This window comes from Diabrotica undecimpunctata, chromosome 1 (assembly GCF_040954645.1).
Source record: "Diabrotica undecimpunctata isolate CICGRU chromosome 1, icDiaUnde3, whole genome shotgun sequence".
NCBI classification, from domain to species: domain Eukaryota; kingdom Metazoa; phylum Arthropoda; class Insecta; order Coleoptera; family Chrysomelidae; genus Diabrotica; species Diabrotica undecimpunctata.
The window spans coordinates 152337228-152358413 of NC_092803.1; the positions used below are offsets into that span (position 1 = coordinate 152337228).

The 21186-nt window shown below is 32.4% G+C and overlaps 1 protein-coding gene across 1 annotated transcript in view; it reads right to left on the reverse strand.

Annotated features, from left to right (window-relative positions):
* Window positions 1-21186, reverse strand: part of Unc-76 (fasciculation and elongation protein Unc-76) — a 135066-nt gene that overhangs the window by 24856 nt on the left and 89024 nt on the right. Inside the window, exon 3 of the mRNA XM_072520245.1 lies at window positions 16061-16337. Coding sequence (XP_072376346.1) covers window positions 16061-16337 — 277 coding nt within the window. The remainder of the gene's footprint in view (window positions 1-16060; window positions 16338-21186) is intronic.

Genomic DNA, 21186 nt, shown 5'->3' on the forward strand with positions numbered 1-21186 from the left:
AACAATTTTAAATTGACTATGACCACCAGGTGTAAAGGTTGGAGCAGAATAGAATACAATAGTTGTGAGGGTTACTAATCCCTAAATAAGGTTGCCAGTGTCGGAGTGATGGAGGTTAACAGGTACTAATGAATTTGCAAGAAATGTAAGATGTTTATTTTATTGGTTATATATAACCAATAAAAGTTTAATAAGTACCTACCTATTTGCAAAATAAAGTTTAATTCTTTAGATAAAATAAAACGTTTTATTTTATCTATTTGCAAAATAAAGTTTAATTCTTTAGATAAAATAAAACGTTTTATTTTATCTGAAATGAGTGCATTCCACGAAGTAAGGGTTTCAACAATCAAACATTTAATTCTTTAATTCCAGGAATCTACGACAGTAATTGACTAGATAATTACCTTCTAAACTTATTCCACAGAAAATGTGATAGTGGGTTTTTCCATTTTGTATATAGGAAGGTCCAAGTGGCGTATTCAAAATTCTTAACAGTTCACTAAAAGTAGGTACTTCAGTTGCAAGGTGCAGTTTATTGTGTATACTAGTGTTATGGAAAATTTGGAAGTGCCGTGTAAACGGCGAAAAATTGGTCCTCTAACAGTTAATGAAAAAACATTAATATTTAATTGTTTTATATCATTTACAGACAAACGTTTATGTGAAAGTGTTGATGAGACCGTTGAGTTAGTTAGCAGTACACTTGGTGTTGGGAAATCTACGATTTACAGAGTTATTAAAGAAGAGAAATGTGGTAGTTTTCAAATGCCACGTAATGCTCCAGGGAAACCAAAATTTCAAATAGAATATCATTTTAAAGAAGGACTTCGACGGAAAGTGCATGAATTCTTCTTTAGACAAGAATTTCCAACATTGGATAAAGTTCTTGTCTCAGTTCGAGATGATAAGGATTACCCAGAAATGAGTCGAAGTACGTTATGGAAACTTTTAAAAGAAATAGGCTTCCGCTGGAAAAAGAATCCCAGAAAGTCTATTTTATTAGACAGAAGCGATATTGTCATATGGAGAAGACATTTTCTAAGAACCATAAAGGAAATGAGAAACCAAAAAAGAAAAATATTTTATCTTGATGAAACATGGATCAACGAGGGTCATACACCAAATAAATTTTGGCAGGATGAAACTGTTACAAGTCAAAGGCAAGCTTTTGTAAATAACTTATCTACTGGTTTAAACCCACCATCAGGAAAGGGACGCAGGCTGATAATAGTACACATTGGCAGTTCAGACGGTTTTGTTGAAGGTGGTTTATTAACTTTTGAATCAACTCGTACCGGTGACTACCATGAAGACATGAACGCTGATGTCTTTCAAGAATGGTTCGAACAAATGATAGATCTTCTTCCTAAGAACTGTGTAATAGTAATGGATAATGCAAGTTATCACTCCAGACTTATAGAAGGACTGCCCACAACCAAGTGGTTAAAAAAAGACTTGCAGAATTGGCTGAGTTCAAAAAATATTACGTACCATCCCGGATCTATAAGAAAGGAACTTTATTCGTTGTGTGCCCTTCATAAAGAAAAATTTAAAAAATACGAAATTGATGAAATTGCCAAAAATCGTGGAATGGCAGTACTTAGATCCCCACCATATCATTGTGAATTAAACCCGATTAAACTGGTATGGGCACAGATAAAGAGTGAAGTTTCAAGAAAAAATACCACTTTTAAAATTCATGATGTTAAACAGTTGTTTTTGGAGGCCGTAAATAATGTAAAACCTGAAAACTGGGAAAAGGCAGTAAATCACACTATTAAAGAAGAGGAAAAAATGTGGAAGCTGGACAATATTACTGATAAAATGATCGAGCCAGTTATTATAAATCTTGGTTCTGAAAGTTCATCTTCTGAATCTGATTTGGATTTGTAACAAGTAGCTGTAAGTTTTATATTAATATTTTTATTCATCTATTTAACATACCTTAGACGGTTTTAAAAACTCTTTTTCTCTTTTGTAATTTTTAAAAATTAAAAAAAAAAGTGAATTTTTTAAAACCCTTTTTAATGTAGGCCAGTCAGTTCTAATATAGTGTGTGATAAAAGAGGTCACTTTTGTTTACATACACATAACACTTTATAACACTGAAATAATTCATTTATTTTTTACAATTATTCAAAGTAATTTTTCAATTAATCTTGAGCATGCCCATGGAGTGGTCGGAGCTACCAGTTAAAATTATGCTAATTACTCTCTCGTTCATAAAAATAAACTATAGTTAGCGGCAATAAAGCGTGGCAAACATAATTGGTATTGAAGTCTATAATGATAATGGGTAATTTACATTAGCGGGCCAGTTAATAGCGGGATTAGCTAAGATAGATAAGTGAAGCTATAAGAGAGATGAAAAATATAAGAAAATGAACTTACCGGTCAAGTAGAACTGACTCTTTAGGACACTGATACACAAGTCAAGTACTATTTGAGATATTTTATTAGGGCTTAAATTTTCATTTAAGAAGGAGAAATTTCGATGATCATGCTAGATTGGCCCTAATTATGGGTTAGGACGGAGAACCGTTTCGAGTCAAAGGTGCTTTCTCTTCTTAGAATGATCTACTGTTAGAGAAAACATAGCAGTGGCTATATGGAAGTTGCTTGGAAGTTAAGAGTTAGCAAGTATCTTAAGAAACCAAGAATCTTATCAACATAATGAATGCTACGGTAAATAGAAATCGGGCACATAACGTGTCCCGTGGATTTGTTAGCCATAGGCGTAGCAAAAAAAATTGAACGGAAATAATTGGAAGATACTTTGAACATGCTTTAGGGGGCAAAAGAAGACAGAGAAGGTTGGTTTGCGATTTATCGGTAAATAATGTGAAGTGATCAACAAAAAACGATAAAAAGTTACATTATTTGGGCAGTAGATGGGATAAGAGATTAGTAAAAAAGATTAAATACTATCGTGATTCTTCTCAAGACATATTTGGATTACATTAGCAATCTTTTTATTTACAAAAACCGGATCTTTTTATTTTCTTTTGTCAATCTTGCCTTTAAACTCCAAATCCTATTGTCTTCTATTATGTCTCTCAAATAAGTAAAATTCTGCAGTCCCAGAAATTTATACAATAATAAAAGCTCTATATAATATGATTCCATACTCTAAACCCGTGTTTAAATTGTAAAATTTCTCCCTGGTTTTATGTTTCTTACATACAAACGAAAATAATCAATTTCATTTAAACTGTGAACGTTACCGAATCTTCTATAAACCCAAGATTCGCTTGATTAAACATCCTGGAAAATCCAGATGTTTCTGGAATCCCCATTTAAAGTAAACCTCAGCCTTTGGGTAACTAGTACAGTAAATTTGTCAGAGCTATTGATTTCTGATTTTAAAAGAGACTTGCAAGCGTGCAACAGAACCGGACTTTTATCAATTTATAAACAGTATATACTTACTTATTGTAGAATCGTTTCGTTTTTAGTCTAATTAATTTTACTGTTTGAGACCACTTTTTTATTCCGGAATATCATTTCCGAAGTGGCAATCAAAAAGTCAAAATAAATGTATTTTCAGTTAAAATTGTGGTAAATTCCATTAAATATTGTAGATAAAAAACGTCTACTTAAAACAAACAAACATCCAGATTATACGTGTAATTTATTGACTCTAAGGGCAAGCAGAAAATTTTGGAGATTGTTGTTTGGCATTCCATGGGGACATGTTTAATCGTTGCAGTTTGTGTGTACTGAAAATAGTGAGATATATTACGGGAAAAACACTATGGAACATACATCGTAATAGAGATCTCAGGCAAAGGTATAACATAGTGAACATACACGATTGGATAATAAAAAAAAGTACCAGCAGCTTTTGGCTTACCAGCCAAAAAAATATAACAGCGGCTTAAGTGAACTGGAAGAGCCCACTCTAATAAAAATTAGAACGAAGCAAATAGCCAAATGGCCTTAGAAGTAAATCAAAGCAGCGAAAATGATATAATATTGGCCTTATTGTGTAATATATACACCTTTTCTTTTATTTATATAGTAGTTTTCATAGGCATAAGTAAAACAAAAACAGGATATAGGCAAGAGCTCAACGAACTGTAATGATTAGGTCTCAGACAACAGACAGCGCAGAGGTATACCTTCTCATTGGCCACTTAGGTCAAGTGGTCGACAAAGCTGGCAAATTAGAAAGAGATGCGAGGATTGCTTTGCGTCAGTTTTCTCTGTCGCACAGTGGGAACGCCACTGTATTGCAGCAATCAGTCTATTTTATATTATATGTCCTTGGTTGCACATTACTTTTAAACAATTTTTCATAAAATGTAGATGAGAGTGGTTTATGTTTAATACATCCAAACATAATGTGATTAAAATCATGAATGTGTTGTGTGTGATTCCATTTCAAATAGGTAAAAGAAATAACATTAGACTTACTCACAATCAATTTAATTTTACTACCAAAACGACCGGTTTCGCTTTCTATACTTTGCAAAGCATCTTCAGGTCAAACGGTACAAAGTAAATTAAACGCTGAAATTATAAAAAGCCCATATTAGGGTGCTGTCTTATAAAGATAAAGATCAAAAAAGGTTATAGTAATTATGTCAATATTACATGTCTGTGTTTATTACTATGCATAAAATTGATTTAGCAGACAAAGTGAAAACCCACAAATTGGTAAGAGATAATCTATTGAATTGTAATAAATTAGAAACAAAAAAAATACTACTTACATGCCGTTACAAGAATTTTTAGATAATGATTCGTGATACATAGTTCAAACTATCCAGTAATTGCTGATGATGGGTGATCTTCGGTTAATGTTGTAACTGTCTGACAATTATCGAGGAAGTTTCTTGAGGGGAGAGATGTTATCAGATGAAATAGGAGTAAGGTATATGTGATTGCTTGTTAAATGAAAGTGATGTTTTATATTATTAAAATTATTAAAATTATTTATATTTATTCAAGAGATATATTTTAGAAATGTGTGTTAATGTATTGAAATTTTTTACAGTATGAGGACAGTTATATGACAATGAATGAAATTAGATGTACTATTCATTGTCATATAACTGTCCTCATACTGTAAAAAATTTCAATAAATTAACACACATTTCTAAAATATATCTCTTGAATAAATATAAATAACTTTAATAATTTATATAATATAAAACATCACTTTCATTTAACAAACAATCACATATACCTTACTCCTTATTCATTTGTTAACATCTCTCCCCTCAAGAAACTTCCTCGTTAATTGTCAGACAGTTACAGCATTAACCAAAGATCATCCATCATCAGCAATTACAGGATAGTTTGAACTATGTATCACGAATCATTATCTAAAAATTCTTGTACCGCCATGTAAGTAGTATTTTGTTTGTTTTTAATTTATTACAATTCAATAGATTATCTCTTACGAATTTGTGGGTTTTCACTTTGTCTGCTAAATCAATTTTATGCATATTAATAAACACAGGCATGTAATATTGGCATAATTACTAAAACCTTTTTTGATCTTTATCACAGTAACTAGTTTTTAATCTTGTGATAGTTGGTACTGATCGTTTGGATATGCCATAATGGAATATGTGTGGTAATTCTGTTAGATGTGGTAACGTAGGATAAATCTTGTAATAATAATTATTATTTGATGTATTCGCCAATATTTTCCATCTATCTTGCAGGTTAAAATTTATTTTTTGATTATAAAATTTGATTAGATCTGTTACTGTGTAAATATATTCTTGTATACCAGAATGAGTCGAATCCTTAGTAAGCTCGTCTAATATTTCATTACCTTTTATCCAGGTGTGACTTTTTGCTCTAACAGATGTTACATCTTTGTTTCCCACTTTTTGTTTAATGTCACATATCAAATCACATGTCTTACGGTTTAACTCAGTATTATTAAGTAAGTCCGCTAAGAACTGACTTAGAGTCTGAGATGATTACAGCATTTTGTAAATTTTCGTGCTCTAGCCCATCCAGAGCTTTCCTAATAGCTACTGCTTCTGCTGTGTAAAGAGTGCAACGTGAAGGAAGTTTTATTTTAAATGATTTGTTATTGGAAGGAATGTACACTGCAGACCCTACATTCCCATCGTTCAGTTTAAAGCCATCTGTGCAAATTATAGTTTTATTAGTATATTCACTCAATATGGAGCTCAACAACGTGTTATTTATGTTATTTGAACCTGAATATTTCAAAAATATATTATTTGGTTTTTTGAAGATGGTATTAAATTCTAATTTAAAGTAGTATAACAACATTTGTTGATAATGTAACCGGTAAATCATTGGTTTCCAGAAAGGCATCCGCTAATCGTCGGGAATTTTTAATTTTCCAATAATTGTTTACTAGGTTTTTTAGTGACACACAATATAGGTTCCGCAATGGTATGGGTACCAGAGAAGCACTATTCTCCTTCAACGTGCTGACGCAGAGATGTTTAGATGTTAACCGTCCTCTTTACGTCTGTTTTATAGACTACAATAAAGCGTTTGATAAAGTAAAACATGACCGACTCATGGAAATTCTAAAAAATAAAAACCTAGATGAAAGGGATTTAAGGCTAATAATAAACCTTGATTACAATCAGCGAGCAATAGTACGAATTGAAAAAGAGACATCTGAAGAAATGGAAATAAAGAGAGGAGTCAGGCAAGGCTGCATACTATCACCTCTACTATTTAACGCTTATTCTGAAGAGGTAATTCGAGAAACTCTGGAAGATGAAACAGTCGGCATAAGAGTAAATGGAGTCTTAGTTAACAACATCAGATATGCAGATGATACAGTAATAATAGCCGATAGTTTACAAGACCTGGAAAGACTCATAAATAAAATAGTAATATGTAGTAGGGAGTACGGACTCTCACTCAATATCAAAAAGACGAAGTTTATGAAAATTAAATCTAGAAACAATGAGACGACTTAGCGCCTTTGAAATGTGGACCTCTAGAAGAATTTTCAGGGTTTCCTGGGTAGATTGAGTTACGAACAATGAAGTACTGAGGAGACAGAGAAGGAAGTTGAACTTACAATTAAAGAAATAAAGCTACAGTATCTCGGACATGTGATGCGGGGCGAGAAGTATGGCATCCTGCGACTCATAATGTAAGGAAAGATAGATGGCAGAAGAATCATCGGAAGAAGACGAATTTTATGGCTTACGAACCTGAGAGAATGGTTTGGATGCAGCTAAAACAACTATTTAGAGCTACTGCCTCAAAAATTAAAATAGCTATGACGATTGCCAACCTCCTTAGCGAAGATGGAATCTGAAGATGTAGGTTTTGTATGGATAATTCATACAAGCAATACTCAATAAACCACTTGTTCTGGCCCTTAAATTGAAATATATATATTGTTGCCAATAAATCTCTACAATGTTCTAATGGCATTTCATTACTTTCAGTAAGTAACAGAGGGCATGGTGTTGACTTCATAGCACCTAGAATTATTCTCAATTTTTTAAACTGACTACGATCTCTTTTTACTAAATGTGAATTGCTTGCTGATCCATATACGTACATACATCCATCCGTACATACATCCAACATACATCCGTATTCCAAAATTGATCGCGCGTAGGTCCTGTAAAACATCAATGCAACTTTGGGATCAGGACTCCATCGATAAAAGTATTGATTATGTTTTTAAAAATTTTGTCGTAAGGGCTACTGGTCCCCTAAGGGTGTTAATTATGACATAAACATGTAATGTTAGTAGGTCAATATCCGTGAATTTCTCCTTCGTGCCACTTGAAAGTTTGTTAGTTGTCACGATAAGCAACCTGCAAAAAGGCATAACGGCAGTTCGTGAAAACGAAAAATTTTTCTTGGAAAAGTTGCGAAAAATTCGATTTTCAGAAAAACGCACTTTGGTTCGCTTATAGCTTATGTCTACATAAATATATCTCAAAAATATTTTTGCTTATCTCTTATGACATTTTCAGTACACAAAAAAGCATTAATGATAAAATGTGTTTGAACCAAAGTGTCAAAGAATGAAAAAATAAAAAGAAGTTAAAAGGATAATAAAGAAATAAAGTTGTAATATCTCGGACGTATAATGCGTGAAGAAAAATAAGATCGTGTGGCTGATAGTCTACTAAGGTAAAGATAAAGTAAAAAAAGATAAAAATAGAGAGAAAATATTTTTTAGAAATATTTTGCCCTGATTACGTAAATATCGAAATTTCAAACCTACTCAGTATCTCATGAATGTTTATGGCTATTTTTCAAAACCTACGCATCACACAAAGTGTACAAATCAACCTTGAAATCTAATAATTTGTTTAATTGCACTGAATTACTTAAGTAGTTTTTCGGTGTTGGGTTTATCATCTAAAAGACATTTTTGTGTTAATTTTATGTATAGTCAGGTACTATGTGTTAAGTAATTAATAAATATACAAGGTCTTCAATATTGAACTACGTAACTTGTGTTTATTCAATACGAGACTTGCATATTTTACTTAGTTGAACTTTTGTGTGTATGCAAAAAAAAATAATCTAGAAATGTTTCGACCTCCAACTACCTATCTAGGATCTAGGATCAGACAATAAAACATAGATGTAGAAATATCAAACAAAGCAAAAAAAAATAAGATTTTACAGTTTAAATAGTACAATTTTCGGAAAAAACGGTATAAGTAGGAAGTCAAATTAAAAATATATTACGCAAGATTCTGAAACTGTTTTCTTGTGGCATGTCTTAAGTTAAATTGTGTTTCATGGCATTAACTCACAATTGATTGTAACGATAATTACATTTTTAACTACAAAAAAATTGACGTTTCGATTTCCACTCCGGAAATGGTTCTCAAAAAGATTATTTAGAATTTGATTGCAAAGAATGTATTACCGCCAAAGTTATTTAACATGGACAATAACCCTGTAAACAACTTTGGCGGTTATACATTCTTTACACCAAAATTATAATATAAAGAGGAGTGGAAATAGAAACCTCAAATTTTTTGTAGTTAAAAGTGTAACTATCATTACAATCAATGGGGGCTTAATCCCATGTAAGCACACTATTTATACTACGCAATACTGATCTATTGATGAGAACATTAACATAATATACAAGAGAAACATGGATTAACAACACAACAATAGACAATACCCTAAACGCGGTGGAGATGAAACACTTAAGAAAAAAAAAACAGAAAAACCATAATTGGTAGGAATAAGAAGTGTCTATTAAAAAATATCCAAACAGAAACTAATATCATTAAAAATAAAACAAATATACTTCTTCTTCTTTGTGTGCCGTGCTTGTATTCAAGCGTTGGCTATCGTCATATTGACAAGCTGATGAAATGATTCTCGGTCGGCAGCTAGATGAAACAGTTCCTCGACCGTTCGACCTGTCCATTGTCTAATGTTACGCAGCCAGGACAGTTGTTTTCTTACGACCCAATGTTTTCCTTCGATTTTGCCCTGAATGATTAACCGGAGTAACCGATATTTAGGTCCTCTCATTATATGACCGAAGTATTGGACCTTTCTCATTTTGATGATGTTGATCAATTCTCGCTCTTTGTGCACGGTCTCTAGCACGCGTTCGTTAGATATGTGTGCTGTGCACGGGATTCTGAGCATGCGACGGTAACACCATAACTCAAACGCTTCTAATTTGTTGAGATTTTTTATTTTTGTTGTCCAGGTTTCACATCCATAGAACAAAGTGAACCAGACGTAGCACTTCAATACTCTTAGACGTGTGGTCAACGACAGACTTCTACTGCATAATACAGAACGCCAGTTAATAAAGTTTTTCCGTGCGAGTTCTATTCTGGTCGAAATTTCCTCTTTTCGACTCTTTCAACCCTGCAGTCAATCCAGCTACCCAGATATCTAAAGTGTTCCACCCTTTCCAGGATTTTGTTATCTAATCTTAGCACTGAGTCTTCGATATTAATTTTTCCGACCACCATCCATTTTGTTTTTTTTTGCGTTGATTGTTAAGCCCTTTTCAGTGCATTCGTTGTTTACAGCATTCAACAGGGTTTAAAGATCTTCTAGACTCTCTGCCATTATTGCGGTGTCATCGGCGTATCTGATGTTGTTAAGTATAACAAATTATAACAAATATACTGGTATAAGCATATTAACAGAATGGACCAAAGGAGATTACCAAAGCAGTTGATGAAATCCAAAAGTTATGTATAAGAAGAGAAGGAAACATTTTTGAAGAGAGGTATTAGGATGTTTGATCTCCATTCTTGAGGAATCCTATTTTACATATTATTTTTTGGATTAGTTTTAGTAGTTGTTTGGTTAGATCTGATCCTCCGTACCTTGGGAGTTCGTTTGGTATTCTGTCCTCTCTTGGTGATTTTCTATTTTCCTTAATGCTCCCTTTACCTCTTCCTCCTTAATATGTATTTCTTCGTTTGTCGTCACCTCTGGTGTTGGTGGTTCATTATCGTCACCTTTAGCGAATAGGGATCGAAAGTAGTCTGCCTATGTTTCCTTCTGAATGTGTTTATGGTTTATGTGTTTCGGTTTTATTAGTTCGTTCATCTCTTTTCTTTGTCCTTGGATCATTCTCCACATTTCTTTTTGTGTTCCGTAGAAGTCGTGTTCCATCTGTTTTGAGAAGCTCTGCCAGTGTTCTCTTTTTATTTGTCTGACTAAAGTATTCGATTCATTTCTAATTCGTTTATAGTGGTTGTATGCCTGTTGTATTTGTTGTGTTCTGTATTGTAAAAAGGCTTTATTCTTTTCTTCACATTTGGTCTTCACTCCCTATTTAAACCATGTGGTTTTCTTTTTTAATATGTTAGTGTTCGTTACTTTCCTCTCTCCAGTGATTCTGTTGCTGATTCTGTTGCTTAATTATATTGTTTTCCCCAGCTTTCCTCGATGTTATCGTTTTATAATATTTCATTCCCAGCAATCTTCTCTGATATTCTTTTTCTGTATAAGTATTCCGTGGATTCCGTGTGAAGTATTTCATGATAACTATATTGAAACAAATGAAATAATTGTCGAAGGCTGGGGAAAATTAAAACAAATGGATAGATGAAAAATAAGACTAAGAACTGAACTTTATACACTATTTCTTCGGTTGAGATTTTTGTTGGTTCCACACAACACTACATAAATACAGGCATACGTAACCTAACTTGCGTTTTACATTTTTTGTTTTAATTGAAACAAAAATTTAAAGGAAATGCAAAAATTTAAAACAAATTAAAGTCCTTCTGAATAACTTAAGTTATTTGTCAGGAATGTAAAACAACTCAGAAGTAAAACCATTCATGGTTAAATCTCGTTTATCTATCTGGTAAATTTAAAGTATTTTTCGAAAGGTCTAAAGAATGAGGGAACCCTGTAGAAACTTTTAAAATACTGTAAATATGTTTGTAATGAAAATAATAAACTAGACGAGGAAGTTAAATTGTATGTGGAAAACATCTAGCAAACAATATGGCAAATACTCCTTTTAAGAAATTTATATATAGTCAAAAAAGAAATAGGAAAATTAATCTCTTAAAAAAGGAGAATAATTTGGCAATAAACTATATATCCTCAAGGCAAAACTAGACAAAACATAACGCTAGTCAACAACTCAAAAGAGAAGTGCTAAACACCTTAAAAATGAATCAATTATTCTTATCTTATAGAACTAACAGACGAATACTCTTTGTGGAGAGCCACAAGAACATTAAAAAGAAGGCCAATTATCGACTTCCTACTAATCAAACTAGCGAATGGTGATTGAGCCAGAAGTAAGGAACAAAAATCGCTATAAATTAAACTCACTGTATATAAAGAAGGAATAAATAAATAAGTATTCATTTTACGTAATAAGGTAAACAATATTCTATTTTTCAAATTAAGTTTAACAAAAATCACTGACAACTGTTTGTATACAGGGTGAACTACAAAAGAAAATTACGATTTTCTCATATTTTCTATTTTTCAAATGATTGCATTTATGATTTTGCTATCAACAAGTCCTCGTAGACACTTTGTCTCAGGACTAGCAAGGGTGTTTTAATATATACCTTTTATAAAGAAATTTTTTAGATAAATTTTTTATGATACATGGTATACAGCCAGCTACAGGAATTTAGTTGCCTTGTGGAAAAAAGTTGTGTTGACAATAATCAAAAGTTAGAACTCGCAAGTAAAATTGAAAATAGTGCTTAAGAGCTTAAGGGAATGGTTTGAATGCAGTAATGCATAACTTTTTAGAGCGGCAGTCAACAGAGTCCGCATAGCCATGATGATTTCCAATCTTCGATAGAAGATGGAACTTAAAGAAGAAGAAGCTTCTCGTAAACTTATGTGCTTTCAGTACGGTATCGGTGAGTCGCCAGTGCGAGACATTTTAAAACAAAAGGATAAACTTATTTCATTTAAATCAATGTCAGAAAGCTCTTCTGCCATGAAGGAAAAACAACAATGAAAACCACAATGAAAAACTTACGTAGAATTAGAGACGGCGTTGGGAGAATGGATAGCCCAATTTCGTAACATGGGGACATCCATTTCAGGTCCAATAATTGCTGTCAAAGCAAAACAGTTTTTTACGTGTTGGGCTTAGAAGGTAATTTTGATGCATAATCTGGTTGGTTGACAGGTCTTCATAGAAAGAAGCTAAAAGTGAGTTCGAAGAGTTTCTTTCTTCAAATGATCTGAGCTACGAACAAATTTATAACGCAGATGAATCGGGTCTCTTGTGGAAATGCCTTCCAACTCGAACGCTAGCTTTTGCAAGTGAAGGTAAAGCAAGGGGTCATAAATCCAGCAAAAAAACGAATCATGATTATGTCTTGCAACAACGCTAGAGGAAGTCAAAAACTGAAGTTGACGGTGATTGGCAAGGCAAAAAAAACCTAGATCTTTTAAAGGCACTAGAGCAGAAAAATTACTTGCTGATTACTTCAATCAAAGAAAACGGTAGATGGATAAAAAAAATATTCCAAAAATGGTTCTAAGTCAAAGTTGTACCAAAAGTAAAAAAACATTTAAAAGCAAACAATTTGCACAAAAAGCTGTGTTGTTGATTGACAACGGCCCTTCACATCTTGAAACGCATATGCTTAAGTCAGCTATCGGAAAAATATTTGCCAAATTTTTGCCCCCAAACACGACTGCGTTAGTGTAACCTACAGATAATTGCGTCTATAAATGCGTCTATGAAGAGAAACTACAGAACAAAGTTACTTCGCTCAAAAATTGAAGAAAGATATGACTTAAAAGAGTTTTGGAAGTCATTCACTGTTCTCGACTCTATTTACGAAATTGCATCTGCGTAGGAGCCTGTAAAGTCTTCAACAATTATGAAGTCATAGAGAAAACTGTTACACATAAGCTGCAAGAGTGGTTAGTGGTTAGACCCGAAATTTGAGTATTTAACGGATAAAAACATCCTAAGAAAATGCCGATGAGAAAACGAGGAAAGTAGTGAAAAAGAAAAGGAGCTTGTACCTGGTGGATGAGTGACTGACGAAGTTGCCTTCTGTCACGTAAATGAACTTTTAGAATACCTAGAAGACCAGGACGAAGCGCTACTCGATGAAAAACTGATGCTGCTTAAAGTGCAATGTAGAATTTAAAGAAACACGTTTTCCTCTTTAAGAATCAGAAACAAGTGACAGACTACTTTCAAAAAGTGTAAGAATGTAAGTAAATATTGCACTTTTGATTTCCAGTTACGGCTTATCCGAGATTTTAGTTATCCCCGACAACCGTGGCACTCAACCACGGATAAACGGGAGTTGACTGTATAACGTTTAGAAAATTAAATATTTAGCCATAAAAAAGTAGAGGAAGGGGAAAGAAAACAACTAAGCAATAGGAACAGAGCAGCGGTTGTCTAAACGAGTACAAAACATGGGCGATCAAAACTCAAGGATTATTGGAGACAACTGATATGAAAATATAAATAGGAGATGTGGGATAAATAAACCAGTTGAAAAAAACAGGAAAATAGAATGGAATCAAATAGAAAGAATAGTATATCGTCAAGTTAAAGAACAGCAATAGGAGAAAAATATGGTCTGACAACTGAGGCTAAAATAAGGAGGTGTCTATCAAAATACTAAAAAGGAGAAAACCATAATATTTGTATTAGATTTTTTTTTTCTAAAATCACTTCTATAAGAGAAACTGTGTTATTGCACTTCATAATTGAATATCGAAGTTAAGTCTCTGTAACTTCCAAATTTTTATTGATTTAATAGTAATTTCTTTTGGAAAGCGTGCATATTGTTGAATGTATTATTTAAATTTGTTTATACACATCACATTGTACTTAATCATATATATCAACTCCACAAACTTGTAAACAGTGTCATATTTGCAATAAAAAGCAGACACGATGAGTCAACAATAGTAATTAAGACCATTAATTTACCGGAATCCTTACTTTTTTCCAAACGCTGATTTTAAACAAAACATCTAAATGCATAGTTCTATATAACGGTTTGATAGTTAACTGTTCAGATTTGTACTAAATGTGAGAACTCCTAGATTAAGGTTAACAAAAATGAGAAAAAGAGAAATCTGTGTTGTCGATTAATACAACAAAATATTGTTAATTAAATGTAACTTTATAGTATCTTTCAGCGTTCTTATCATATAGGTCATAAAACTAACATCATACGAGATTATAAACAAACATAAAATTTGATTTGATTAAATTTATTTAAACACGTAAAAATGTATGAAAATATGAAATTAAACTACAGATGCAGACGAACAACGACAACGAAAAATATGGAGATGGGAGAAAAAGATTGGAAGTTGAAGATCCTATTATAATGTGTACCAAAAGCAGTGCCAAATTCAGCTAACCTTTAAAACGTTAAATTCTTCTATAAAAGTATGCATAAATAGTAGTTCACTGAAAGGTTTTTTTTTGGAAACTTATTTTTTTTTTTTTTAATTTGGGTGTCCCATATATAAAATATATAGGGTGTCCCATATAAAAACATAAGTTGGTATTATATTTCCTTAGTGAGAACCACTAAAAAATTTCTCGTATGTCACTGAACTCATATTTTTTTTTTAATTTTTCTTAATAAATAAGATATTTAACCCTGTCGGTTTCGACATTTTTCAATAATCACCCTGTATTTCGCTAATGTGGGGAGTTATTGATGATTTGATTGGACAGTCGTTACTTTAACGAAAAAATAAGTCATAACATCTTAAATACTTTTTTTCTGTCCCCTCTAGTTTTCGGTATATCCTGCAAAACATACCAATTTGGGACACCCTGTACACTGCAAGTCAGTGAGCGATTCAAGATATAGTAAAAACCATGTACGACGGCCGAGTTGGTATTAAATACTTCTGATAACTTTATTAATAGTGGACAAGGTAAGCGGAGATACATTTTATCTTTATGTATAACATTTTCTTGCTCTGCTGTGTCACTCAGCACTGCTCAACAAGTTTTCGTTTTAACATTTTATTGCAATAGTACGGAATATATCGTATACAGTGAATTTATTAACAAACATTTTTCAATGATTTCTGTTTAATTTCTTGTTGACATAATATAATGTGGGTTTACCAAATAATCAAAGCCATGCCTTTACATCTCATTTTCGTAGGATATTTTCAAAGAACATATTAAAAAACGTTTCTTAAAACGGACTACAATGTCACATTATGGCGTAATCCCCTTTCTACCGGTAGGAACTCTTTATATAAATACATTATTTATTTACTTTAATCATTTATTTAGAGGAATACCACTTAATTAGTGGTATACATAGACGAATATTAGTAGATATCAACAGGGAAGCAATTTTCCGATATTAATTTTAAATCAACTTATTAACTTTAATTTTGTAATACCTAAACATAATTTTTAAATTTTCGCATTGGCTACAAGTTTATAGAATTACATTACGTTAACAATTTTATTAAAATTTTGTCTTTAGTATAAGTGATGTATTAATATTGTCAAATAATACTTTATAATTAATTTGACAATGATAAAGTCTGTTAATAATTCATATCTAACTTTGGATACCCCTACGATTATTTCTTATACTTCTTTTATTAGTAAAATAATCTAATAACTTACTGTCTTCATACAAGGGTGAACTCAGCACCTCTTTGGCTTTTTCCATAACTTCGTTATTCTCCAGTTGTGCTTCTCTCGCCTCGGGATTTCCATCCACTGAGCACAGATCGTCCTGCATCATATCGTCAATCTCCCTGATGACCTCCTCGGCGGTCTTAAGAGGCTCATCGGCATCGTGACTGATACCACCGAGAATCAGGGCGTGCATATCTAGGTCACTAGCTACGGCCTCGTCTTCGGAGCTCAGATCAAGATCGTCTTCGGGCGTCTGGGGTTCCTGTAATTAACAGTTTTGTGTTTAAGTTAGGTCATTAACATGGGAAACTGTGAAACAAACAGTGTGGACAATTTGCGCAAAAATTCCATATTTGCCAAAATAAACAATATCAAAATTAAGATAACTAATATATTATCAAAATTACTCTAGTATTAAAATCTTGAAAATGAGTTAAATAACAGACGAGGAAGTTTTTATAATAGCATTATTTTCGTTCATGTGGAAATGGCCGGAATAATAACAAAGAGGTGCCAAAACTATTTTCCTGTGGCATATTTTAGGTACATAAATATTTTTATGGGGTTAACAACAATTAGTTGTACTTAATAAAAATTACATTTTCTATTTGTTTTGACGTTTCGACTTTCAATTAGAAATTTTTTTTCCAGAAATGGTGAAAAAATTATAAAACAATCTATTATTACTATATAAATCTATCAATTTAATAATGTTTATTAGCGGTGGTAGATAATACCAATTTGGTATTATCAAATTCATATTATCTCCTACTACCAATCATAACCACTTATAGGTTAAAGATTTTTTCATAACTTCTATTTCAGAATTTTTTGAAAACAATTTCCGGATTGGAAATCGAAACGTCAAAACAAAATAGAAAATGGAATTTTCATTAGAATTACTTAATTGTGGTTTAATCCTACATAAAAAAATCTACAATAATAATAAGTTCATTAGCAAAGCGTAATTATAGTGTGTTGTGCGAACTCAGAGACTCTACTGATCGTGGAAAAACTGTTTTTCCCAAAAATAACCAAGGACGGATATCCTCAAACCATCAAACATCTCAATTCTTTGAATTTGTACGGCCAGATGTCATTGTAGAGAAACTACTTCACAATGAATGGATTACTGTGTTACGGGTAAGCTGTGTGAAAATGGGATTATTAGTATTGAATTTGTTGACGAGCATCAGCCACAAGTTACTGTCAATCATGGCATTATAGACAAATAGCATTATTATACCTTTGGTGAGAGGTTTTCGAAACGTTCCCGCGCACAAAATCTGTACATGCGTATGCAATAATTTGACCTTAACTAACAACACTTGATGCATTTAAGGCTTTATATAAGTTAGAATATAATTCAAAATTTGAGAACTACAAAAAGGTAACAACATATTTTCAGCCACTGTAAAAACAATGGGTACTATTTATTCTGGCGTAATATGGCGTGATCATTATCATTATTATCATCATTATCATCATTATCATCATTATCATCATTATCATCATTATCATCATTATCATCATTATCATCATTATCATCATTATCATCATTATCATCATTATCATCATTATCATCATTATCATCATTATCATCATTATCATCATTATCATCATTATCATCATTATCATCATTATCATCATTATCATCATTATCATCATTATCATCATTATCATCATTATCATCATTATCATCATTATCATCATTATCATCATTATCATCATTATCATCATTATGATCATTATCATCATTATCATCATAATTCTCAGCGTATTCTACCGATTATGGTACAGCCTCCCTTGCACAGTCGTCCGTCATTTCTGCCCAGGATTGTCTAATATTAACTTTTCTGTGCCACGTTGTACCGGCTTGTTTCCTTATGTCATAGTACCATCTTAAATTTGGACACGTCTTCTTGGTTCTTGGTCTCTTGGTTAGTGGACCACCTATTGTCAGTTCTTTTCGCTAAATGTCCCGTCACTGGCATTTTAAAGATTTAATACTGTGAATTACATGAGTGACGTTGGTTTGCTGTCTGATGCATACTATTCTTTTTCGATCTCTCTTTGCTATATCTTTCTTTAGTGTGAAAGTTTCGCAGCCGTATGTCATGATTGGTAATATACAATGATCGAATGCTTTTTTCTTGAAGTGGAGTGGCATCCTAGATTTGCATATAACTGCATTTTTACCAAAAGTTGTCCAAGCCCGTTTCATTGTTCTGTTGATTTCTGGGAGTAAGGAGCCAGATTTATGTATTGATTGTCTCTTTATCTGTTCTTTTTTATCTGTTAATAAAATCTTAGATGGCTGAGGTATTCTCGATCAATGGATAGGCCTTTGATCTGCCAGTTCATTTTGCTGAATATATTTTCTAGAGTTGGGAGTAGTGGGAAATTCTGGATTATTTTCATAAATTTTTACGTTAGCTTTTGCTTGTCTGTATATATTTGCTAAAATCTCTATGTACGGTTTGTCAATGCCTTGATTGGTCAAAACTTCGATTGCTGCCTTGGGATATATAGAATCGAAAGCCTCTCGAAATCGATGAAAGTTAATTTTAGTGTTATTTCATATTTTTTAGCTCTACTCATTAGTTCTCGAAGCTTAGGATATGATCCAGGGTACTGAATCCACTTCTGAAGACAGCTTGCTCCCTTGGCTGTGCAGCATCTAATGCATTTATTAACCTATTGTTGATAATCTTTGTGAATATCTTGTATATGATTGGTAGTAGACATATAAGGTCTGTGGTTTTTGATATCCTCTTTGCTACCTTTCTTATGAATGAGAATTAGGTTTGCTGTATTCCAGTTGTTTAGTATGCATCTTGATCTTAGGCAGTTCGTAAATATGCCTGCCGTAAATATTTTCCCGGTTTTTTTGCCAGCGTATTTAAGCAGTTCCACTTTTATGCCATCTATTCCAGCTGCTTTACCGATTTTCATTCTTCTATTTGTCGATTGCTGGTTACTGATTGCTTCTTTAAGTGTTTCAGGGGCTTTGTATAGTTCACTGTAGAATTTAGTCACGAGTTGTATTATTTGTATTATTTCATTTCTGTCTGTAATTCTGCTATTTTCGTTTGTTAGAATCACGACTTGCTTCTTTCCAATAAGTAATGCTTTCTTGTTTTCTTACAGTTGTTTTCTGTTGTCGACCGTAGATTACAGTTTAGTTAGATAATGATGAATAAAATTGTCACTGACGAGAACTTCAATAACAGTTAAATATGTTTTTCCGACGAAGCAATATTTACACTGTGTGGGAATGTAAATCACCAAAATTTAAGGTATTGGAGTGAGGTAAATCAATACTGGATACGTGAAAACCATACTCAAAGATCACAAAAACTAAATGTATGACCGGGTATAGTAGGTATTCAGTTAATTGGGCCATTTTTTATAGAAGAAAATTTAACAAGCAATAATTATGAAATGCTGCTTAGAAATGAAATTATACCTGCCCTAGAAAACAAGTTTGGAGAAAATTTTAAGAAGATTTGGTTCCAGCAAGACGGAGTTCCAGCTCATGTCGGTGTAAACGTTCTTCATTATTTATATCAAACATTTCCCGACCAATGGATTGGTAGATTAGGTAGTATTGAATGGTCTCCTCGTTCACCCGATTTGCACCCTAAAAATTATTTTTATTGGGGATAATTGAAAAGTATAATTAATAAAACTAAACCAGCAAACGTTACAGATCTAAGGCAAAGAATTATCGATGAATTCATACTAATGGATAAAGAAACATGGAGAAATATAATAGACGAATTCTACCATCGTTTAGGATACTGTCAAATTAACAATAGAGGATATTTTGAACACTTGATTAGGTAGACATTAATTTCGAGATGTAGTAAACTTTTAATTATTATGTTCAAAGTTAGTTGTATATAGTTTGAGTCAAAAAATTTATTGGAACCATTAGGCATTTCTAGTCTTTTGTTTTATCTATTTAAGATGTTCCTGACTACATAAAATCGAAAGTATTGTATGCGGTTGAACTGGTATTGAAGTGGAGATTTCAATAAAGGCACAATATACAGGGTTTTGTATTTAAAATCCAAAGTGACTAATGATATCAGAACAATGGTAAATCTGGCAACGTCACAAAATTTTGTCTTTTTTTGTCTTTCAAAATTTAGTTATTTTGATACAATGTTTAAACTTAGATTTTTTAAGATACTCTTTTCTGAAGTCCCATGAGGTACCATTTTCTAGAGAAATCGATTTGTACTTTTCACGTATCAATGCATTGACTAACAAATTCATGTCGAATTGTGAAAGATGGCTATAGAAAATAAACAAAATAACAATTGTATGAATGTAACAATTTCTGATAATAGTGGTGAATAAAAAAAAAGATTTGCGGGAATATGAGAACAACATTGAATATAAACGAGGTCATAGTTTCATATGAGAAATAAAACCTTACGTCATCCAGTTCAAACATGATTTTCTACATAAATTAAAATCATTCTTATTAGATCAGTAAATTTTGATGTATGACCAGACGTGTTAATTACACCGCTAAACCGGTAAGTAAAACAGATTTCACACTTTTCTATTTTATAAAAAATTTCACGCTTTTATTGTTTGTTATTTAAACTTGAATTAAAAGAAAAACGCTCACTTTATCCCACACACAGTGTCTTGCTAAAGTATTTTTATCAATTTGACTAAACTATTTATAATCATTTAACGATACAAACAAACTGCCAGGAAACTAAATAAATTCGCCAATGTTTATTAAATAATAAAAGGTTAACTTAAATCAATAAAATTTCTGTCCATTATACCGCATAATGGTTGGTTAGAATAATACGTACGTATTATCCAGTGAGTATGGGGAAAAATAACCGTATAGGTATTAGTTGAAAAAAATTCTTCTTATTGGGCTGTCTCCTTTCGAAGGTTGGTGATCCAAATAGCAATTGTAGCTTTGGAAATTGCTGCATGACAGATTTCTGCAGATAAGCAGTCAAATCATCTCCTCAAGTCTTTCAGTCACGAGTTCTGGCGTCTTCCAACTGATCTTTTGCCCTGTACTTTACCTTGCAATATTATTTGGAGTAATTCATATCTTTCACTTCTGAACA